Raw genomic sequence first — 21,641 nt, 5'->3', positions numbered from 1 at the left:
GTGAGGACCACATACACTATTACCATTGCCACATAACTTTTCTTACATACTGTTTCAGAGATGGAAGCAAAGGTAAGAACATGACACGTCTCTCTCTCTCTCTCTCTCTCTCTCTCTCTGAATCTTTAGAAATATTTCTGTAATTCAGAAAGATTTTTCACAGATTCTAGACTATCTGAATAAACTGGTGTAACCCTAAATAACATAAACTAATGGATTAAATCAGATCACTATCTTTTTTGTTTAAAGCAATCATTGCTAAAGATAATAGTTTTGTAATTTTGATTTCCAAATTTCTGAAATTACTTTGAGGCCTATAATTAAAAGCAAATTAACAACATTTAGATCAGGTTGGATTGGGATTTTTTTTTCAAGTATTTTCAGTAGAATAGTTAAGTTGATTTGAACCTTTACTTTTCCAACAGAAACATCAACATTTCTTTCTGTTGGCAACATTGTCCAATAACTGACTACTATAATAGTCCCTCTGCACTTTGAGATTTAATACTCTTATTCTATCACACTCTAAGAAATTGCTGCCCTGGAACTTGGGGATGTTGAGACTGCCCTTAAACCTGAGAGTCTCACTTAATAGTTGACTGAGTTTTCCCCTCTGTATCATGCCTAAATATTTTGATGTGGATTTTATTTCTTTTGGCTGTGTTAGTAAATTCAGTTTGTAAAATATCCAAAGAACTTTATAATACGTGAAATATAGCTTAAATAAATCCACTATAGTAATTTTATAGCTTATATTTCTATCTTGTTGATTCAGAAATGGAAGTTACAGGTCTCTGCCAACTATATTCTTATTAATTAACATGGTAAACATTATCACCAACATCTTAATAGATATTAATTAACTTCAAAAAGATACTATCTAAACATGTAGTTTTTATTTAGAATTCTGAGAGCCTCCATCAATTTTCTTCTTTTAAATTTTGTCAGGAGCATCATTATTCTTTGTGTTTAAATAAGCTTTTATAATTTTACAAGTAACTATGGAGGGTCAGCTATGCTAGAATAGACTTCGTAGCATATAGTTTGGTTTCTCTGGGAGAACCAAAGTTGTTTCCTGGATTGTACCATTCTTTTGTAAGGTGAACATTTTACTACACTTGGTCTTAGCCAAAAGGCTGAGAAGTGATTTCGTAAGGTGAACATTTTAAATACTTCATTTAAACACTGGATGTGTGGGGTTTTTTAAAATTATTTAAAGTAATTTTCAATGAATGAACTTAATTAGACCAATCTATCTGAAGAGTTTATTTGAACCACTAAAGACAAATTGGAATGCCCTTTTTGTAAGCTTCCTAAATACATTAAATGTACTGAAAATGGCCCTAGACAAATGAAATTGAACAAATAAAAAGCAAATCTGTCAGTGTACATACGTGTACCCATTAGAATGGGCGAGCTTATGCTGCAGTAATAAACCTAAAAACTCAGTCACTAAAAAGAATGAAGTTTACTTTTCTATATGTTGTAGCATAGTTTGACAGTGGTGATGTCTGTGTCATCCTCATTCAAGGACTCAGGTTCCATCTTGACACATGTTTCAGTGATTACAGTTCTGGGAATAGAAAGCATAGTGAATTTTCTGATTCTCTTAAAACTTCTGTCTGAAAATGGCGTAGTTCACTTTGGTGAGATGTGGCCACACTAGAGCTCAAAAGGATGCATGATCCTCACACAGAGAGAGGTACCCAATGTTTGCAAACAGTACGACAGTGGACCATACTCTTCTTAATGAGTGAGCATTTGGAAATCATCGGTAGTTCCTATAATAAACTTATAGAATGCCTGGTTTAAAACTGACCAGGGGAAGAAAATGAACTGTTTTCACCTGAATATAACATGAGTAGTTTTTGAACTCATCTTGATAGTGCGCTGAACACACATGCACACAAAATTTCTACATGGTGCAAATGATGCAGGGCTCTTTTACAGTAACATTTATACCATTGGGGACATTGCCATCATTCTACATGCAGTGTGCACGGGGAATAACCGTGCAGTGCATGCAGGCTGATTGCCTTTAAATTCACAGCCGCAGGTCAGCCAGACTGTTCATAAATTATGTAATGACTACAGTTCAGCAATATTTTTTTTCAAAAATTTTTAACATTTATTTGTTTTTGAGAGACAAAGACAGCACGAGTGGGGAAGGGGCAGAGAGCAAGGGAGACACAGTCCAAAGCAGGCTCTAGGCCCTGAGCTGTCAGCAGAGAGCCTGATGTGGAGCTTAAACTCAAGAACCATGTGATCATGACCTGAGCTGAAGTTGGATGCTTAACTGACTGAGCAACTCAGGCACCCACAATTTAGCAATATTTTAAACTTTTATCTTTTTTTTTTTTGGCTTTTGGGACCAAAAAAAAAAAAAAAAGACTCATTTTAATTTAGAGTTTAAATATATAATTGTGAGCACTAAGAGAAAACCAGGTGCTACAAATAGCTAATAATCGAAATAATAAATATAATGGAGTCATTAGAGATATTTTCAAAATTCACACCAAAATGGAAATATTGTAATTCATTGTAAAAATCCAGTGTTTTTCATTCATTTTTTAAATCTCACCCAAGTTAGCTATTAACTAGTTATTGCTAACATTTTTCTTTTTACCCTCATTTTTTTTAGGTATTGCCAATTTTCCCCAAATATTTTGTGAAACTTCCCAGAAGCTGGTGAGTGTGGAAGCCTTTGCTTTGGCTGTGAGATATTATTCTGTACAAAACTTGGGAATATGTACTCCTTTTGAACAGTTGCTTACAGCCCTTCGAGGAAATCAAAAACAGAGAACTGGTAGGTGTGTTTGTGTATGTGTATGTATGCATTTTTTTAGTACTAGAAGCAGTAGATTGTTCATATATGTATATCTTTCCAACGTGTTCTTAATTTATTGTTAGACTTTCTATCATGAGCACTGATAGATTGGCTTGTGTCAATCTTTCTTATGAATTATACAGAATAACTTAGTTACAGATCTCCCCATTGTTTCCTACATTGTAGTTCAGTTATCAGTCCTTTCCTTTGTAGTTAATTGTGTTTTCTGTCAAGGAACATTTTTAATAATGTTCTATGGGTCATCTTCTTATTTATATTCTTAATTCAAATTTTGATTCATAGCAGCTAAACTAATAGAGATTTATCATGCAGACACAATAGAATATGTTATTGTCACATGTAATTGCAGAAAACATGAACATTAACTGATGATTTTTCATTACATTTTGTTCCTTTGATAGCAGTATTTTAATTTTGTTTTACTTTGTTCAGGTGAAAATGTGAAACCAGATGAGTTTATGAATTTGAAAAAGTCTCATGAAGTTCAGGTTATGTCAGAGCTGATCAGCAGTATTGCTGATTACTGTGGAATAAAGCAGGTAAGAGAATTTGTCTGTATTTTCAGGTGTTAAGGTAATTGCCTTTTTTTGTATCATTCATATCTTTTTGTCTACTATCACTGTCTAGCATTTAAATGTCATTAAATAATAGCTGAAGTTACATATGTCAGACGTTTTAAATATGTGCTCTCATTTCCCAATATAGTGTGAATATAACAAATTTATACTAAAAATAAGATATGACTATTCATGTTTTACCACAAATTTCAGTCTTTTAAATTATCTTTGTTGGGACGCCTAGGTGGCTCAGTCGGTTAAGCATCCAACTTCAGCTTAGGTCATGGTCTTACAGTTTGTGAGTTTCAAGCCCCGTGCTGACATCTCAGAGCCTGGAGCCTGCTTCAGATTCTGTCTCCCTCTCTCTCTCTGCCCCTACCCTGCTCGTCGTGCTTGTTCTCTCTCTCTCTCTCAAAAAGAAATAAACATTAAAAAAAAATTGTCTTTCTTACGTTTCCAACTTGAGGCAGCATTATGATAATGACATTTGGCAAAATTGTTTGCCACTGGGTGTTCTGAGGAGGTGGATTACCAAGCTGTGGTCTGGGGTACCTGCCTCATTATAGTAACTCAAAGAAACTATGTGTTAGAAATTGGAGAATCACAATGCATTCCTGTTGTGAAAGTAGCTTTTGGGAAACATGGTAATGTGTAAAAACAGATGTTAAATTAAAATCAAAGATTGCCTATATTAACCTATAAAAATAGTAAGTTATTTTTCTTATCCCTGGCTCATAAAAAATAGTAAATTAGTTTTCTTATCTCTACAAGAACAATCTCTGGGAGTAGTAGAGAATTTTCCCTCCTTCAGTTTTTTTGGGTGTTAGAATATTTTCCATGGATTCTTCCAGACTTGTGGAGAGTTTGAGGGCGACTAGAAAACTATGAAAGCTTGGGCTAGGCATCCAGAGCCACTTGTGGCAACCTAGATCTCTAGGGTAGGGGTCAGAGGCAAGAGCTAAGGCAGTTAATTTTCAGCTTTTTTCTAGTGTATCCTACCTACCAGTACCTGTCAAGATCAGTAACAGGCAGTGATACTCAGCTGGACTAAAAGGGGCAATTACACGGTAAAATTTAAACTACTGCAATACATCTCATATGGCTAAACATAAGAAACATAGAATTGAATGGAAAACTAAAAAATTTACAGAAGACTACATATTTTTTAGTACCACTTTTTTAAAGCTCTTCAGCAAAGTAATGGTATATTCTTAATGGAAAAAATACATACAAAAAAGCTATTAAAGAAGCAGGGGAATCATGAACAATAATTTGAGAATAGTTGTTACTGCTGGTCAAGGAAGCAACGAGAGAGATATGGAAGGAAGACATAGTCCTGCACAGTGGAAATACTCATTCTCATTCATAGGGTGGCTGGTTGGTTCATTGTTATAGCAGATACCGTTGGAGGTCTAACCTAAATTTTCTCAGGCATTTCATTAGTGTGCCAGCTTGCCTTCTACCTGGCAGTATCTGCATTTTTCCCTATCGGTTTTCTCTGACTGCTAAAGCAAGCACTACCTGTATACAAGTTCTGGGAATTAATTCCTCCCCGTGAGTAGCCTTGAATTAATGATTGATACAAGCTGATGTGCAGATACATTAACTCCTTAACATTTCAGGTAAGATGATTGTGAACTATGTTGTCTACACTAGCTCTCAGTTTCCCATTGTGATTAAATCCAGCTTGTGCTAAAGTGGTATCTTTTTTTCTTAATATTTAATTTTTGAGAGACAGAGAGAGACAGAGCATGAGGTGGGGAGGGGCAGAGAGAGAGGGAAACACAGAATCTGAAGCAGGCTCCAGGCTCTGAGATGTCAGCACAGAGCTCGGTGCGGGGCTCGAACTCACGGAGTGTGAGATCATGACCTGAGCCGAAGTCAGAGACTTAACCAACTGAGCCACCCAGGTGCCCCTAAAGTGGTATCTTTTTTAATAGCATACCTTTTACTGAGCTGCCTTTCTTTCTCCTTTTCTCTTATCTACTTCCCTACCAGTGTTTCTTTCCCTCCCAGATAGTTCAGTTATACTTAAATCTTTGTTGTAGAATCTTCCCTGTGATAACCCAACTAAGATAAGTGCTATTTATTGTTGTGCTTCATAACTTCATTCTTAGACTACATTTATTCTTTTATTTATATGAAATATTACATAATAAATAACTTCAAATTCATACAGCACATTATTGTTTTGTCAAGTTAATCTTTTAAAATTTATTTTTTATTTATTTATATTTTTGTTTTTATTTATTTATTTATTTATTTATTTATTTATTTATTTAAATCCAGTTTAGTTAACATATAGTATAATAATGATTTCAGGAATAGAATTTAGTGATGTCATCACTTGCATATAACACCTAGTGCTCATCCCAACAAGTGTCCTCCTTAATGCCCATCACCCATTTAGCCCATCTCCTGACCCAACACCCCTCCAGCAACCCTCAGTTTGTTCTCTGTATTTAAGAGTCTCTTATAGTTTGTCTCCCTCTCTTTTTTTTTTTTTTTTTTTTTTTTTTTTTTGGGACAGAGAGAGACAGAGCATGAACGGGGGAGGGGCAGAGAGAGAGGGAGGCACAGAAGCGGAAACAGGCTCCAGGCTCTGAGCCATCAGCCCAGAGCCTGACGCGGGGCTCGAACTCACGGACTGCGAGATCGTGACCTGGCTGAAGTCGGACGCTTAACCGACTGCGCCACCCAGGCGCCCCTGTCTCCCTCTCTTTATGTCTTGTTTTTGCATCCCTTCCCCTATGTTCATCTGTTTTGTTTCTTAAATTCCACATGAGTGAAATCATATATTTGTCTTTCTCTACCTTATTTCACTTAGCATAATACATTCTAGTTCCAGCCACGTTGTTGCAAATGGCAAGATTTCATTTTTTTTTGATCGCCAAGTAATATTCCATTGTGTGTGTGTGTGTGTGTGTGTGTGTGTGTGTGTACACACATATCCCATCTTTTTTGTCCATTCATTAGTCGATGGACATTTGAGCTCTTTCCATATTTTGGCTATTGTCGATAGTAGTGCTATGAACATTGGGGTATATGTGCCCCTTTGAATCAGCATTTTTGTATCCTTTGGATAAATTCATAGGAGTGCAATTGCTGGGTCATAGGGTAGTTCAGTTTTTAATTTTTTGAAGAACTTCCATACTGTTTTCCAGAGTGGCTGCACCAGTTTGCATTCCCACCAGCATTGCAAAAGGGCTCCGCTTTCTCTGCATCCTCGCCAACATCTGTTGTTGCGAGTTGTTCATGTTATCCATTCTGACAGGTGTAAGGTGGTATCTCATTGTTGTTTTTATTTGTATTTCCCCAACGATGAGTGATTTTGAGCATTTTTTAATGTCTGATAGCCATCTGGATGTCTTCTTTAGAAAAGTGTCTATTCATGTCTTTTGCCCATTTCCTCATTGGGTTATTTGTTTTTTGAGTGGTGAGTTTGATAAGTTGTTTATAGTTATTGGATACTAACCCTTTATCAGATATGTCATTTGCAAATATCTTCTGCCATTCCATCGGTTGCCTTTTAGTTTTATAGATTGTTTCCTTCACTGTGCAGAAGCTTTTTATCTTGATGAAGTCCCAAAAGTTCATTTTTGCTTTTGTTTCCCTTGCCTCCAGACTTGTTGCGTCCAAGGTCAATGAGGTTGTTGCCTGTTTCCTCCTCTAGGATTTTGATGGCTTCCTGTCTTATGTTTAAGTCTTTCATCCATTTTTAGCTTATTTTTGTGTATGGTGTAAGAAAGTGGTCCAGGTTTATTCTACATGTCACTGTCCAGTTTTCCCAGCACCATTTGGTGTAGAGACTTTTTTCCATTGAATATTCTTTCTTGCTTTGTCAAAGATTAGTTGGCCATACGTTTGTGGGTCCATTTCTGGGTTCTCTGTTCTGGTCCATTGACCTTTGTGACTGTTGTTGTGCCAGTACCATACTGTCTTGATGATTACAGCTTTGTAATACAGCTTACAGAATTGTAAGCATTACAGAATTGTAATGCCTCCAGCTTTGGTTTTCCTCATCAACATTACTTTGGGTATTCAGGGTCTTTTCTGGTTCCATACAAATTTTAGAATTGTTTGTTCTAGCTCTGTGAAGAATTCTGGTGTTATTTTGATAGGGATTGCATTGAATATGTAGATCGCTTTGAGGAGTATTGACATTTTAACAATAGTTCTTCCAATTCATGAACATGGAATGTTTTTCCATTTTTTGTGTCTTTTTCAATTTCTTTCATCAGCTCTCTATAGTTTTCAGTGTATAGATTTTTTACCTCTTTGGTTAGGTTTATCCTAGGTATTTTATGGTTTTTGGTGCAATTGTAAATGGGATCAATTTCTGGATATCTTTCTGTTGCTTCATTATTGGTGTATAGAAATGCAACTGATATCTGTACATTGATTTTATAACCTGCAACATTGATGAATTCATGTATCAGTTCTAGCAGTTTTTGGGTGTAGTCTTTTGGATTTTCCACATAGAGTATCATGTTGTCTGTGAAGAATGAAAGTTGGACATCTACCTTGCTGATATGGATGCTTTTTATTTCTTTTTGTTGTCTGATTGCTGCAGCTAGGACTTCCAACACTATGTTGAATAACAGTGGTGAGAGTAGACATCCCTGTCATGTTCGTGACCTTATAGGGATAGATCTCAGTTTTCCCTATTGTGGATGATATTAGCGGTGGGTCTTTCATATATGGTCTTCATGATGTTGAGGTATGTTTCTTCTATCCCTACTTTTTTGAGGGTTTTTATCAAGAAAGGATGCTGTATTTTGTCAAATGCTTTCTCTGCATCTATTGAGAGGATCATGTGGTTTTTATCCTTTGTTTTATTAATATGATGTATAACATTGATTTGTTGATATTGAACCAGCCCTGCATCCCAGGAATAAATCCCACTTGATCATGGTGAATAATTCTTTTAATGTATTGTTGGATCCGATTGGCTAGTTGAGAATTTTTGCATTCGTGTTCATCAGGAAAATTTGTCTGTAGTTCTCCTTTTTAGTGGGTTCTCCTTTTTAGTGTCTGGTTTTGGAATCAAGGTAATGCTGGCTTTGTAGAATGAGTTTAGAAGTGTTCCTTCCATTTCTGTTTTTTGGAACAACTTTAAAGAAATACGTGTTAACTCTTCCTAAAATATTTCGTAGAATTCCCCCAGAACGCCATCTCTCCCTGGACTCTTGTTTGTTGGGAAATTTTTGATTACTGATTCAATTGCTTTACTGGTTAAAATTGCCCAATTTATCGGCGTATAATTGCTCATAATATTCTCTTATTGTTTATATTTCCGTGGTGTTGGTTGTGATCTCTTCTCTTTTGTGATTTTATTTATTTGGGTCCTTTCCTTTTTCTTTTTGATCAGTCTGGTTAGGGATTTATCAATTTTGTTAATTATTTGAAAGAACCAGTTCCTAGTTTCATTGATGTGTTCTATTATTTTTTGTTTTGTTTTTTGATTTCTGTATTATTGATTTCTGTTCTAATCTTTATTATTTCCCGTCTTTGCTGGTTTGGGGCTTATTTGCTGTTCTTTCCATCTCTTTTAGGTATAAGGTTAGGTTGTGTATTTGTGACCTCTCTTCCTTCTTTAGGAAGGCCTGGATTGCTATATACTTCGCTTTTAGGACCACCTTTGCCACAACTCAGAGGTTTTGGACTATCGTGTTTTTATTTTCATTGGCTGCCATGTACTTTTTAACTTTCTCTTTAATTTCTTGATTTAGCCCATTCATTCTTTAGTAGGATCTTCTTTAATCTCTAAGTATTCATGGTTTTTCCAAGTTTTTTCTTGTGGTTGATTTCAAGTTTTATAGCATTGTGGTCTGAAAATACACACTGCATGTGTGTACTTGTTTGTACTTGTTGAGGGCTAATTTTGTAACCCAGTATGTGATCTGTTCTGGAGAATGTGCCATGTGCACTCGAGAAGAATGTGTTCTGCTGCTTTAGGATGAAATGTTCTGAATATATCTTTTAAGTCCATCCAGTCCAGTGTGTCATTCAAAACCATTGTTTCCTTATTGATTTTCTGCTTTGCTGATCTTTCCATTGCTGTAAGTGGGATTGAAGTCCCCGACGATTATGGTATTATTATCAATGAGTTTCTTTGTGATTAATTGATTTATATATTTCAGTGTTGCCATATTGGGGGCATAAATGTTTACAATTGTAACATTTTCTTAGTGGATAAGCCCCTTAATTACGATATATATATATATATATAGAGAGAGAGAGAGAGAGAGAGATAGATATATAGATATATAGATATATAGATATATAATTACAATATATTACCTGCTTCACCTCTTGTTATGGTCTTTATTTTAAAATCTAGCTTTTCTGATATAAGTATGGCTCCTCCAGATTTCCTTTGACAACGAGTAACATGATAGATGGTTCTCCATACCTATATTTTCAATCTGCAGGTGTCTTTAGGTCTAAAATGAGTCTCTTGTTAGCAGCATATGGATGGATCTTGTTTTATTATCCATTCTGATTACTCTATGGCTTTTGATTGAAGTGTGTAGTCCACTGACACTTAGAGTGAGTACGGAAAGATACGCATTTAGTGCCATTGTGTTACCTGTAGAGTTGTTGTTTTTGGTGATGTTCTCTGGTCCTTTCTGGTCTTTGTTGCTTTTGTTCTTTTTGTTTGTTTGTTTTTGCCTTTTCTCCACTCAAAGAATCCCCCTTAAAATTTCTTACAGTGTTGAACTAATGGTCACGAACTCCTTTAGCTTTTGTTTGGGAAAATCTTTATCTCTGATTCTATTTTGAATGACAGCCTTGCTGGATAATGAATTCTTGGCTGCAAATTTTTCCAGTTCAGGATGTTGAATATATTCTGCCACTCCTTTCTGGCTCGCCAAGCTTCTGTAAATAGGTCTGCTGTGAACCTGGTCTGTCTTCCCTTATAGATTAAGGACTTTTTTGTCTTGCTCCTTTCATAATTTTTTCCTTGTCTGTGTATTTTGTGAATTTGACTATGATATGTCTTGGTGATGGTCGGTTTTTGTGGAATCTGATGGGAGTTCCCTGTGCTTCTTGGATTTTGATGTCTGTGTCCTTCCCTAGATTAGGAAGGTTTTCCTTTATAATTTGTTCACATAAACCTTATGTCCCTTTTCTTTCTCTTCATCTTCTGGGTCTCCTATGATGTGGATGTTATTCCTTCTTGATAAATCAGTGAGTTCTCTAAGTCTGTATCATATTCTTTTTGCCTTTGTTTCCCTTTTTTTCCTGCTTCATTATTCTCCATAATTTTATCTTCAGTATTGCTGATTTGCTGCTCTGCTTTGCACATCTTTGGCATTGTGGCATCCATTCGAGATTGCATCACGGTTATAGCATTTTTAATTTCAGTCTGACTAGGTGTTATTTCTTTTACTTCCGCAGATATGGATTCTCTAGTGTCTTCTATGCTTTTTCTCACCCCCAGCTAGTATTCTTACTATCGTGGCTCTAAATTCTAGTTCAGACATATTATTTATATCTGTGTTGATTAAGTCTCTGGCTGTCATTTCCTATTCTTTCTTTTGGAGTGAATTCCTTCATTTTGTCATTTTGGAGGAAGAGAATATAATAATAAAATAAAATATTAAATATTAAAAATAAAAAACAAATCAAAGATCAAACAAAGGAAGCTAGATCCTAGGTGTGTTTCATTCTGCTTGTTGAAAGAAACTTGATAGAAAAAAAGGAAAAGGGGGGAAAAAGGTAAGAAAAATTTTAAAAATTAAAAAATAGAATAAAAATAAAATGAATTAGAATACGAAAATTTTTAAATAAAAAATAAAGTAAAAAATAATTTTTTTCTCTTTCTGTATCCAAGAAAGAGAAAGAAAAGAGAGAAGAAAGAAAACAATTTAAGCAAAAACAGAACGAAAGAAAATGAACAAATAAATGAACCATCAAAGAGAATGAAACCTGAATGAAGTTACAGCCAGTTTCCCCTAGAACTGAAACTATGAAGCTCTCTATAGTCCATCCACTAAGCAGCACATGGAGAGACCCCCCCCCCCCCGCCGTCTTTTGGGGGACGTGCTTGGAGGGCACAATTGGATGGGGCTTGGTATAATGACTCCGTTCTCCAGTAGGTGGCACTGTTTAGCTTACTGGGGTGGATCATTGTGTGTGCACGTGCACACAGCAGGTGGAAATGGTTTTACCCAGCTCCCTAGTCTCTGACACAGGAACTTCACATTCCCACTGACCTACAATGTCTCAGGCCTCCACCTGTTTGTCTCAGGCCTCCACCCACTCCCTGCCTCTACCTTGTCCATGTCCAAGCTGTCTGGCACCTCTTTCCAGCTCCAGAGTTTTGTCTCAGGTGGGTTTGTGTTTCAAAACCCCGCACTTCATAGACCCTGGTGACTTGGATCTGCACCGACTCTCTGTGGGAGGGTCTTACTGAGCAATGGCTGGGTGCCGGCTTGCCCCAGAAAATGTTTGTGTGGTCATTCAGAGATTATGGCAAATCACAACACACAGGTGGCCCCAGGTCTCACTGCTGCCTGGCATCTTTGTCCCAATGCCAGCAAACACTGCTCTCCAGGGGTCTGCTGGGACCTTTGGCTGTGGGGAGGCTGTATGACCTCTACCAAATGCTCTCCAAGGAGGGGAACCACTTCTCCCCATGTGGCACATGAACCCCTCAGCCTGCATTGCCTGCTTCTGAGGATTCACCCTACTTCCTCACCAGAGTGCCACCAGACAGTGATCTCCAAACCTTTAGACTGTGTGCTCCACTGTTTATAGAATCATAGTGGTATTGAAACCCTCTCCTTTCTTCCCCTCTGTGGTTTTGGGGAACAAATTTCTTGTTTAGTCCCCTGCAAGTGTTTTCACTCTTTCTCTTTCTCTCCAGCTACTTTCAAGGGAATGTTTTTCCTGCAATCTCCAGATGCCCTCCACTCTCCCCCTTTCTCTTTCTGTTTGTGTCCTCTTTCTGTGAAAATGGCTCCATACCCTCCACAGCTTTTCTCTCCCCCAGTTCACCTCTCTGTTCCATATGCCTTGTGAGTTCTATGGCTTAAGTTATACAGATTGTTGTGTTCATCCTCAGATCAATTTCCCAGGTATTCAAAATAGTTTGGTGCTGATCTACCTGCGTTTCAGGGATGAGACAAGTTCAGGGTCTCCATACTGCTCCACCACCTTAACTCCACCTCCAGCACAGTATTTTATTTCTAAAGTGCAGAGAAAAAATTTTGAAATACTTTAATGTATCATGTTAGGCCTGCTTTAAGGAGACTTTATTATAGCAGTGAGGCTTATTCTTAGTGAATGAAATAACCTAAAATACAGACTTACAAAGGCTTTCTCTTGATATCACTTTATAGCAGTATTTGATTCTCACAATAATGAAGTTTAAGATCTCTATTATATATGTACAGCTTTTACTTTTAAAATGCTGATTTAATAGGTACAGATTTCACGGGGATAGATAGAAACCCAGATTCTGAAATTCTTAACTTTACTAGTGACCACAGACACCAGAGAAGAGGACAAACGGAATTCATTTTTGATTCAACTATATTGCTGCCTACATGCCAGAAACCTTTGCTTCTCACTAACATTACCAAGGCTTCTTAACTTTTGTTTCCAGAATATGTTCATTCATTCATACCTGTGTGCATGCATTCATTTCACAGATATTTCATTAGTTCCTACCATGTGTCAGGCGCTGTTATAGATACTGAGGATGCAGTAGTGAAAAAACAAAAAAATATCTTTGCCTTTATGGCATTTATATTCTAATGAGGAGAGATAGATAAAAAAATGATCGTAAGTATATTTTTTGTATATGTTGATACACTTTAAAGAGAAAAAAATAAATAAAAATAAAGGAAGTAGCTGATTCAGAGATGGGAATTAAAGTTTTTGATTAGGAAGGGAGGAACAAGTAACGCATTGTAAACTCATTTGAATTAAGACCTCTCTTGCTAGGTAAAAGTGTTATCCATTAGAATACCTGGACGAAAAAGCTTTTCAGGGAGAAGCAATAACATGCTCAGTGATCCTACAGTAAGACTATGCCTAGTGTCTTCTTAAAACAGCCAGTAAGCCAGATAAACTCCAGTGGAGAGAGCAGGGGCAAAGCAGTAGGAGCTGAGGTTGGAGTGGTAGAAGGCAGGTCATGAAGTTGTAGAGTCTCAGAGGCCATTGTGATATTTTGGGCTTTTATCCTGAATGAGATGGGAAATGATTGGACACACTGAATCACTCTGGTTGCTGTGTTGAGGAGCACTGTCTTTGCACTTTTTAACCATAGTCTTTATAGATATTCAGGCTAGTTCTTTCAGAAATTGGCTCCTATCTGAGCATGAGAAGAGCTTTGAGTTAAGGCAAAAATCCCAGTAACAAAGGAGATTAGTAAGAGATAAGATTAAAGTCAATGAGAGATTTTGCTAAGAGGAGAGGTATGATCAGATAGACTTGAGGGAAAGATGGGAGCAGGGAGACTATGAGGAGGTTGTTGCAGTAAGCCAGGCTCAGGGTGCAGTTGCTGAGATTATAGATTTGCTCACATTTCATATGGAGAGTATAAGAGAAAGAAAGGAGTCCTAATCTCCACCTGGAAATATGTACGGAGATATCATTAACTATGATGGAGAATATTATGGGAAAGGCAGGTTTTACAGAGAATATCAAGAACTTCATTCTGAACACATTAAATTTGAAATTCTTATTAGGTATTCAAGTGGAAATGTTTGGTAGACTGTTAGATATATGAGTATGAAGTTCAGGGAAGAATTTCATACTGGATTTATAAATTTTAGGTTCGTAGCCTAGAATGGTAGTTAGATCTCTAGGTCAGACAACAAAGTATAACTCTTCTATATGAAGTATAGTACCATACTAAACAGAATTAGGAGACTAGGAAGATACCTCCCACCAGGCATTGGACTGGAGAATCCTTTATTTTCAAACCTGTAAGTTGACCCAGGAAGGAAATTACTATTGTGGGTAAGGGATAGAAGATCAGGATGGTGGAGATTTTGCTATTCAGATCACGTAGTTTGAAGGCAAAAAGTTGCACGGCATGTTACTTAATTCCACAGAGGTTTTCATTGTATTGCTGACACTACATATTGCTACTAAAAGACCAATTTGGAGGGAGATAAAAGTCTACTTGGATTAATAAAATAGAAGTGTGAGTCAGCTGACAGATTTTCTAGGAAAATTTGCCCATTACTGAAAAGGTTTTTAGATGTTCTGTTGTGAACACATGATTCTTAGACTTTCTAGAGCCATCTTACAACCAGAGGAATTACAAATATCTTGATTCACAAGTGGAATTGGCCATAAACAGATTAAGGAGCAAACTCAGTTATCTCTTGTTAAGAAAACATCTACATTGGTAGGAACAAATGTGCTGATGCTAGCAACAACTCACTGTTTGCTAACTTTAAGCTTGTCATCAGCATCAGTGTGCTTCATGGAAGGAAAGGAATGGAGAGCTTCGCTTTCACTGGAGATTCAGATATGGGGAAACTAATAAAGTTTCTACTGCATAGCCCTTATATTTATGATATGTACTGTATCTTTATTTAGGTTGTAATTCCTTAAGATCAAGATGTATAATGCTTATGTATTTCCCATAATATCTAGCCCAGAGATGAACATCAAAAGGGGTATAAGCTTATTTATGGGAATTATTTATTGGAGTGTTACGTATGAGTAACTCATTGGAGTATTCATTTGAATTGCAAGATCCTAAATTTTTTGAGGATTTAATTATTGGCATTACTTCAAGTATAAGAGTGTTTTCTTGAGTGACTTATACCAGGTTTTAACTGATTTTAGGATAGACATGATAAGAGTAGATATTTCTTAAGAGAGTATTCCTATAATTGTCCATTTATTTCTTACGAAATGACATGGCAGTACAATAATAATCTTGATAATATTTCTCTTATTTTTAGCATTATTTAGGTATAATTTACATATTAACCAATGGTAGATGTACATTTTGATTAATTTAGTAAGTGTCTGCAGTTGTGTAACCACCATCATAATAAAAAAATATTTGTCACCATAAAAAGTTTCCTCATTCCCTTTCACAAAATATTTCTTTCTCCTTTCTCGGGTAACTATTGAACTGCTTGTAGTTGTTTTTGTTTGTTGTTTTGTTTTGTTTTTCTTTTTTTAAGTAAATTCCACCCCCAAAGTGGGGCCCAAACTCATGGCCCCAAGATCAAGAGTCACCTGCTCTACCAACTGAGCAAGCTGGGCACCCCTGCTCTGCTTGTAGTTTTGAATTTTCTAGAACATCATGTAGATGGAATCAAATAGAATGAGAACTTGTTTTTGACTTGTTTCCTTTAGTTCACAGCTTTTAAGAGTCATCAATGTTGTATTTACTCTTGGTTTTTCCTTTATGCTATAGTATGAATATACTACAATTTGTTTTGCCATTTACAAGTTGATGGATATTTTAGATGTTACCATTTTTTTTAGCTGCTATGAATATTCACATACAAGATTTTGTGTGGACATGTTTTCATTTGTCTTGGGCAAATAGCCTGGAATGGGATTTGTAGGTTGTAAGCTAAGTGTAAGTTTGAACTTTATAAGCTGCCAGTGTTTTCTAGAGTGCCTGTACCACTTGACATTTATGTGCGTCTCGTTATGATTTTAGTTTGCATTTCCCTGATGACTAGTGATAGTAGGCATCTTTTCCTATTGGCCATTTGTATGTCTTCCTTAATGAAGTGTGCATTCAAATATTTACCCAATTGTAAGTTATTTGCTTGTCTTATTATTGAGTTGTAATATATATTTTTTATTTTATATTTATATTTATTTGTATTTATTATATATTTTAATTTTTATATATTTATATTATATTTATTTATATTTATTATATATTTTATATATTCTGGATACAAACAATTTGTCAGATATATATTTGCAAATATTTTTAACCATATTTTTAATAGCAAAATTTTTATTTTCTTAAAGTCCATTTTTTTAATTAGTTCTTTTGTAGTTCATACTTTTATGTCCTACATAAGAAAACTTTGCCAAGTGTCACAAAGATTTTCTCATGTTTTTTTCCAGAATTTAATAGTTTTTACTATCACATTTACATTTGTGATCCACTTTTTTTTTAATGTTTATTTATTTTTGAGAGAGACAGAGCGTGAGCTGGGGAGGGGCAGAGAGAGACACAGAATCCGAAGCTGGCTCCAGGCTCCAAGCTGTCAGCAGGCCCAACAAGGGGCTTGGTCCCACAGACCATGAGATCATGACCTGAGCTAAAGTTGGATGCTTAACCCACTAAGCCACCCAGGTGCTCCTGATTTGTGATCCACTTTTAATTAATTTTTGTGTTTGCTGTGTGACAGGCATTTTTCCCCCAGACATACATCCATTATACCAGCACCATTTGTTGAAAACATTATCTTCTCTATTGAATTACCTTAGCCATTTTGTCAAAAATTAGTTGATTATGTAAGAGTGAGTCTATTTCTGTTTTTGATTATTATAATGTTATATTATTTCCTGAATCAGGGTAATCTTCCAACCTTATTTTTTTTTTTTTTCAAAATTGTTTTGGTTATACTAGGTACTCTGCCTTTTCATATAAACTATAATATCAACTTGTGATTTTTTTTTTTTTTTTAAGAAATCTGCTGGGATTTTGATTAGGATTTTTGTTGAATATGTAAGTCATTTTGGGGGAATTGACATCTTCATTTTGAGTCTGCCATTTCATGAACATTCATTTCATGAATGATATATCTTTATTTAGATCTTTCAATTTTTTTCTCTGCTTTTATAGTTTTCAGTGAATAGCTATTTCAGAACCTTTGTTAAATTTATTCCTAGATATTCTATTTTTATGCTATTTTAATTCAATTTGTTTTAAATTTTATTATCTAATTGTTCTTTGCTATTATATATGTTTTGATGGTTCATTATTAATTTCTAATGATCCTGTATCCAGATGCATTGCTAAATTCACTTTCTAGTTTTATTAGCTTTTTGTATATTCCTGTAGACCTTCTGTAGACAATCATGTCCTCTATGAAGAGTGACAGTTTTATTTCCCATTAGGTCTTTTACATCTTTTCCTTGACGTATTATACAACCTAGAACCTCTTTTAAAATGTTGAATAAAATTGATGAAAGTGGTTGGTTTTTAATAGGAATCAAAGAATTAAAATAAAAAATAAACATAACAGGTTATATAAATTATACAACCATTTCTTTATTTGTTTTTAAAAAAGATATTGAGAATGTTTTCTATTCTTATCTGACTAAAATCCTTTCATTCATTCTTTTTTCTTACTTTAGGTAATTGACCTGGGTTCTGGAAAAGGCTACCTAAGCTCTTTTTTGTCCTTGAAGTATGGCTTAAAAGTTTATGGAATTGATTCCTCAAATACCAATACTCATGGAGCTAAGGAGAGAAACAGGAAATTGAAGAAACATTGGAAAGTCTATCATACTAGGTCAAAATTAGATGGCAATGGACTGGCATTAAAAATGGCAAAAGAAAGGAAAGTGCAAGATGAAATTAAATATAAAGTAGATATTGAGGGAATATGTAACAACAGTCCTGCAAATCAAGGAAAGATGTCTACCTCGGATTTTTTGCCAGATTTTTCGGATTCTGTAATTTCTAACATTAGAACACAAATGGAAAACCTACATGTGTATTCACATCGAGAAGAAAATTTGTGTTTTGAAAATGCCTTTTCTCTTATAGACCTTTTGCCTATTAATGCTGTAGAACCTACTTCATTGCAAACATCTAAGAGAAATATGTCTGAAGCAAATAAAGAGAGAAGAAAAATGATATCAAAGTCAAATGAATCAAATATATACTCACCTTTAACATCTTTTATCACTGCTGATTCAGAACTGCATGATATTATTAAAGACCTGGAGGTGATTTCACTTTTGAATTCCTTAATTTAATTTACAAAAATACTCTTAAGACATAGAGTTAAATTTTAATAGTAGCTTACTTAACCTACATATCTTATTTGATTACATTAATCTAAAGGACCAAGAAAATAAAATTATATGCAGTTTTTCATGATTCCTATAGCTGTAAAATCTGCCAAGAGTATAAAATCTGACAATCAGACAATTAACAGTTTTCCAGAATAGAGTGCCCTCCACTCATTTCAAGCCTTCTAAATCAAACAGAAGTACTAGCACAAAAGCTAGCAAGATAAGTTTTATTATTCAATGTAGGGATTTTCAAAATTCCAGTCCAAGAAAACTCTTAACATTTTAATTTAAATTTGCAGTAAAAGGGTAGCTAGGGCAATCTTATGTTTAACATTAGCCTTGGTAACCAAATAATGCAATTTTCTTGAGCAAGAGTAGCTTGAGTACTTTTTAAATGAATTGAACTTTTTCTAAACTATAAGTAATTCAGATCATGTAATTGAGAGACAAAATATCTTAATCAAAGGCAGTATTGCATGTTAAGTAGAGGAGATTCTAGAAATCATTTGGCCTCATTATCTTAAAAAAAACAATGTAGCTTTTGAAGTTGTAATACTCTATTCTTACTAAATTTTTCAGAAATTCTTCCCTAAAGAAATGAATAAACAAAAGATAGTAGAGTTCCTTGTAAATTTCAATTCCTGTTTGGTAACTGACTAGTATTTTTATTTAATCCTTGTTTGGTAGTCAACCAGTGTTTTGTCCTTTTAGAATGAGGAATTTTTTTTCTGAACATTTGTATTTCACTAGATAAGGGAAACTGGTTAGTTCTCATTAATTGTTTTACCTACATATGAAATCAGTAATTAAGTTATACCTTAACTTTCTCTTAGGGATAAACAATCCCAATTACTTTAACTAACTTCAAAATACATAAATTTTAGTGCCTATTATCGTATGTTTATATTTTTCAAAATCTTGTTGAAAGTGTATGATCAAAGCTATATGCAAACTATTACAAGAATCTGTCTAATATAAGATGTACTGGGAGAATATTCCTTGAGTCCTACAGTGAATTAACATAATAACCCAAATTAATTAATACCTCCCCTCTCCTCTTTATAACAACATATATAATATTTAAATATTTTATCATTAGGATAAAATAGTGATTGCATATTTTTGTCTGCCACTTGATAATATTAACTAATATCATATGATGACTATAGTAAAGAATGAAGTTAAATGTTCTTGTATTATCTTTAGGCAGAACTAAGCTAAGTTTAAAGAGAGAGATTTAGGGGCGCCTGGGTGGCTCAGTCAGTTAAGTGTCAGACTTCAGCTAATGTCATGATCTCACCGTTTGTGAGTTTGAGCCCCACGTAGGGCTCTGTGCTGACAGCTCAGAGCCCAGAGTCTGCTTCAGATTCTGTGTCTCCCTCTCTCTCTGTTTCACTCACGCTGTATCTCTCTCTCTCAAAAATGAATAAACATTAAAAAAAATGTTTTTAAAGAGAGAGATTTATACCTCTCTTACACATATATCATGATGATGATAAGAATAGAAAGCATTTACTGAATTTTATTGTGTGCTAGAGATTGTACTATGTCATTTTATCAGTATTAACTTATTTAAGTTTTATCCACTGAGGTAGGGACTATTATTATACTCATTTTACAGATGAGGAAGTTAGAACAAACTTGGTATAATGATTAAGCTCTGTGAATATATGTGTTTGTTCCCATTCTGTATGTGTGTACGTTTAAATTAGGCTTTGGACAATTAAAAGAAGCATTTCATAGGAGAACTGTTACATAAAATTCATGTTATAACATTAATTTAAAACAAAAATTTTCTATTGAGTTTAATATTGCCACATTTTATGCAATGAATATACTTTTTTGGTGTTGGAGTAGAATTGCCAACTTAACACACTTATTCTTAATGACAACGTTTTGAAAGTTTTGATAGGCAGTTTGTACAGAAGTGAATAAAAAAACTGACTAAAAGGTATAAATGTGTCTGAAATCACAAGTTTGTCCTAGTAATGGATGCTACATTTGACTGGCCAGACTTTAATTTGGCTAATAGTTAAGCAAACAGTAGTTGTAAAAGAGATCAGAGAAAATTCAAACATAAGTAATCAAAACCACTAGAAAGTCAACTCAAAAGTATGTTAGTTGTGATGAAAGATCTTACACACTTTGCCTATAAAGGAAATAATTATTCATAATGAAAAAAAAAACAGAATACTTTCTAGGTAGAATTTGATCATTTTTAAAAGCTCCATATAGTCTAACGAACATTTAAAATCTTCACCTGAAATGTTTTTTTAGCCCTCCTCTTAATGCCAAAATGTATTTTTTCTTCTCATTGTTAAAGGATTGTTTGATGGTAGGCCTCCATACTTGCGGTGATCTTGCTCCAAATACCCTGCGAATATTTACTTCCCAGCCTGAAATCAAGGGAGTTTGCAGTGTGGGTTGTTGCTATCACCTCTTATCTGAAGAATTTGAAAACCTGCACGAAGGTACAAAGTTTTCCATGTCTCATAGTTCTCTTTATTTGAGCATAACGGCTACTTTGTATCTCTCCTTTTTATTATTGTTGACAGTAACATTTGAATTAACATTTGAGCATATCTGATTTCCTTTCAATTTTAATGTTACCACAAAAGAAATTTGATGTCCAACACCTTATGTAATATTATAGAGGTTTTTTTTGTTCATAAAATGGTCTTAATGAGTGCTAAAAACTGTAAATATTTAAAAATTTTATGCGGTAAATTTTAGAGAACTTCTGTTTAAAAATACTTATAATATATAGATTTCCTTAAATAGTAAAGCTGAGTTATTTTGAGGTGAATGTACAGTGGCAAAGTTTGCTTTCATTTCCAAAGCCTCTGTTTTGTAAAGAATATTGATAATTTTTTGAAGAAAGTTCTTTACTGTATTTTGAAGAGTCAACATACTCTGGTTTTAAAAATCTGCATAACTGCTGCTCTGGGAAACGGTGTGGAAGTTCCTCCAAAAATTAAAAATAGAACTACCCTATGACCCAGCAGTAGCACTGCTAGAAATTTGCCCAAGGGATACAGGAGTGCTGATGTACAGGGGCACATGTACCCCAATGTTTATAGCTGCACTTTCAACAATAGCCAAATTATGGAAAGAGCCTAAATGTCCATCAAATGACAAATGGAGAAAGAAGATGTGGTTTATATATACAATGAAATACTACTTGGCACTGAGAAAGAATGAAATGTGGCCTTTTCCAGGAACGTGGATGGAACCTGGAGGGTATTATGCTAAATGAA

The 21,641-nt window shown here is 34.9% G+C and overlaps 1 protein-coding gene across 9 annotated transcripts in view; it reads left to right on the top strand.

Moving 5' to 3' along the window:
* The window catches only part of METTL25 (methyltransferase like 25), a 155,980-nt gene that overhangs the window by 22,290 nt on the left and 112,049 nt on the right, over nucleotides 1–21,641 (top strand). For all 9 annotated transcript variants that reach the window (XR_009265499.1, XR_009265500.1, XR_009265496.1 and 6 more), the window contains exons 2-5: nucleotides 2,642–2,806; nucleotides 3,281–3,387; nucleotides 17,719–18,315; nucleotides 20,708–20,855. Coding sequence is in view for 3 of the 9 variants with exons in the window: in XM_058741892.1 (XP_058597875.1) it covers nucleotides 2,642–2,806; nucleotides 3,281–3,387; nucleotides 17,719–18,315; nucleotides 20,708–20,855 (1,017 nt within the window). In the remaining 6 variants the exon portion in view is untranslated. The remainder of the gene's footprint in view (nucleotides 1–2,641; nucleotides 2,807–3,280; nucleotides 3,388–17,718; nucleotides 18,316–20,707; nucleotides 20,856–21,641) is intronic.

Source organism: Neofelis nebulosa, chromosome 8 (assembly GCF_028018385.1).
Source record: "Neofelis nebulosa isolate mNeoNeb1 chromosome 8, mNeoNeb1.pri, whole genome shotgun sequence".
NCBI classification, from domain to species: domain Eukaryota; kingdom Metazoa; phylum Chordata; class Mammalia; order Carnivora; family Felidae; genus Neofelis; species Neofelis nebulosa.
The sequence above is the reverse complement of the archived record's forward strand: the minus strand, read 5'-3'. Positions and strand labels throughout refer to the sequence as shown.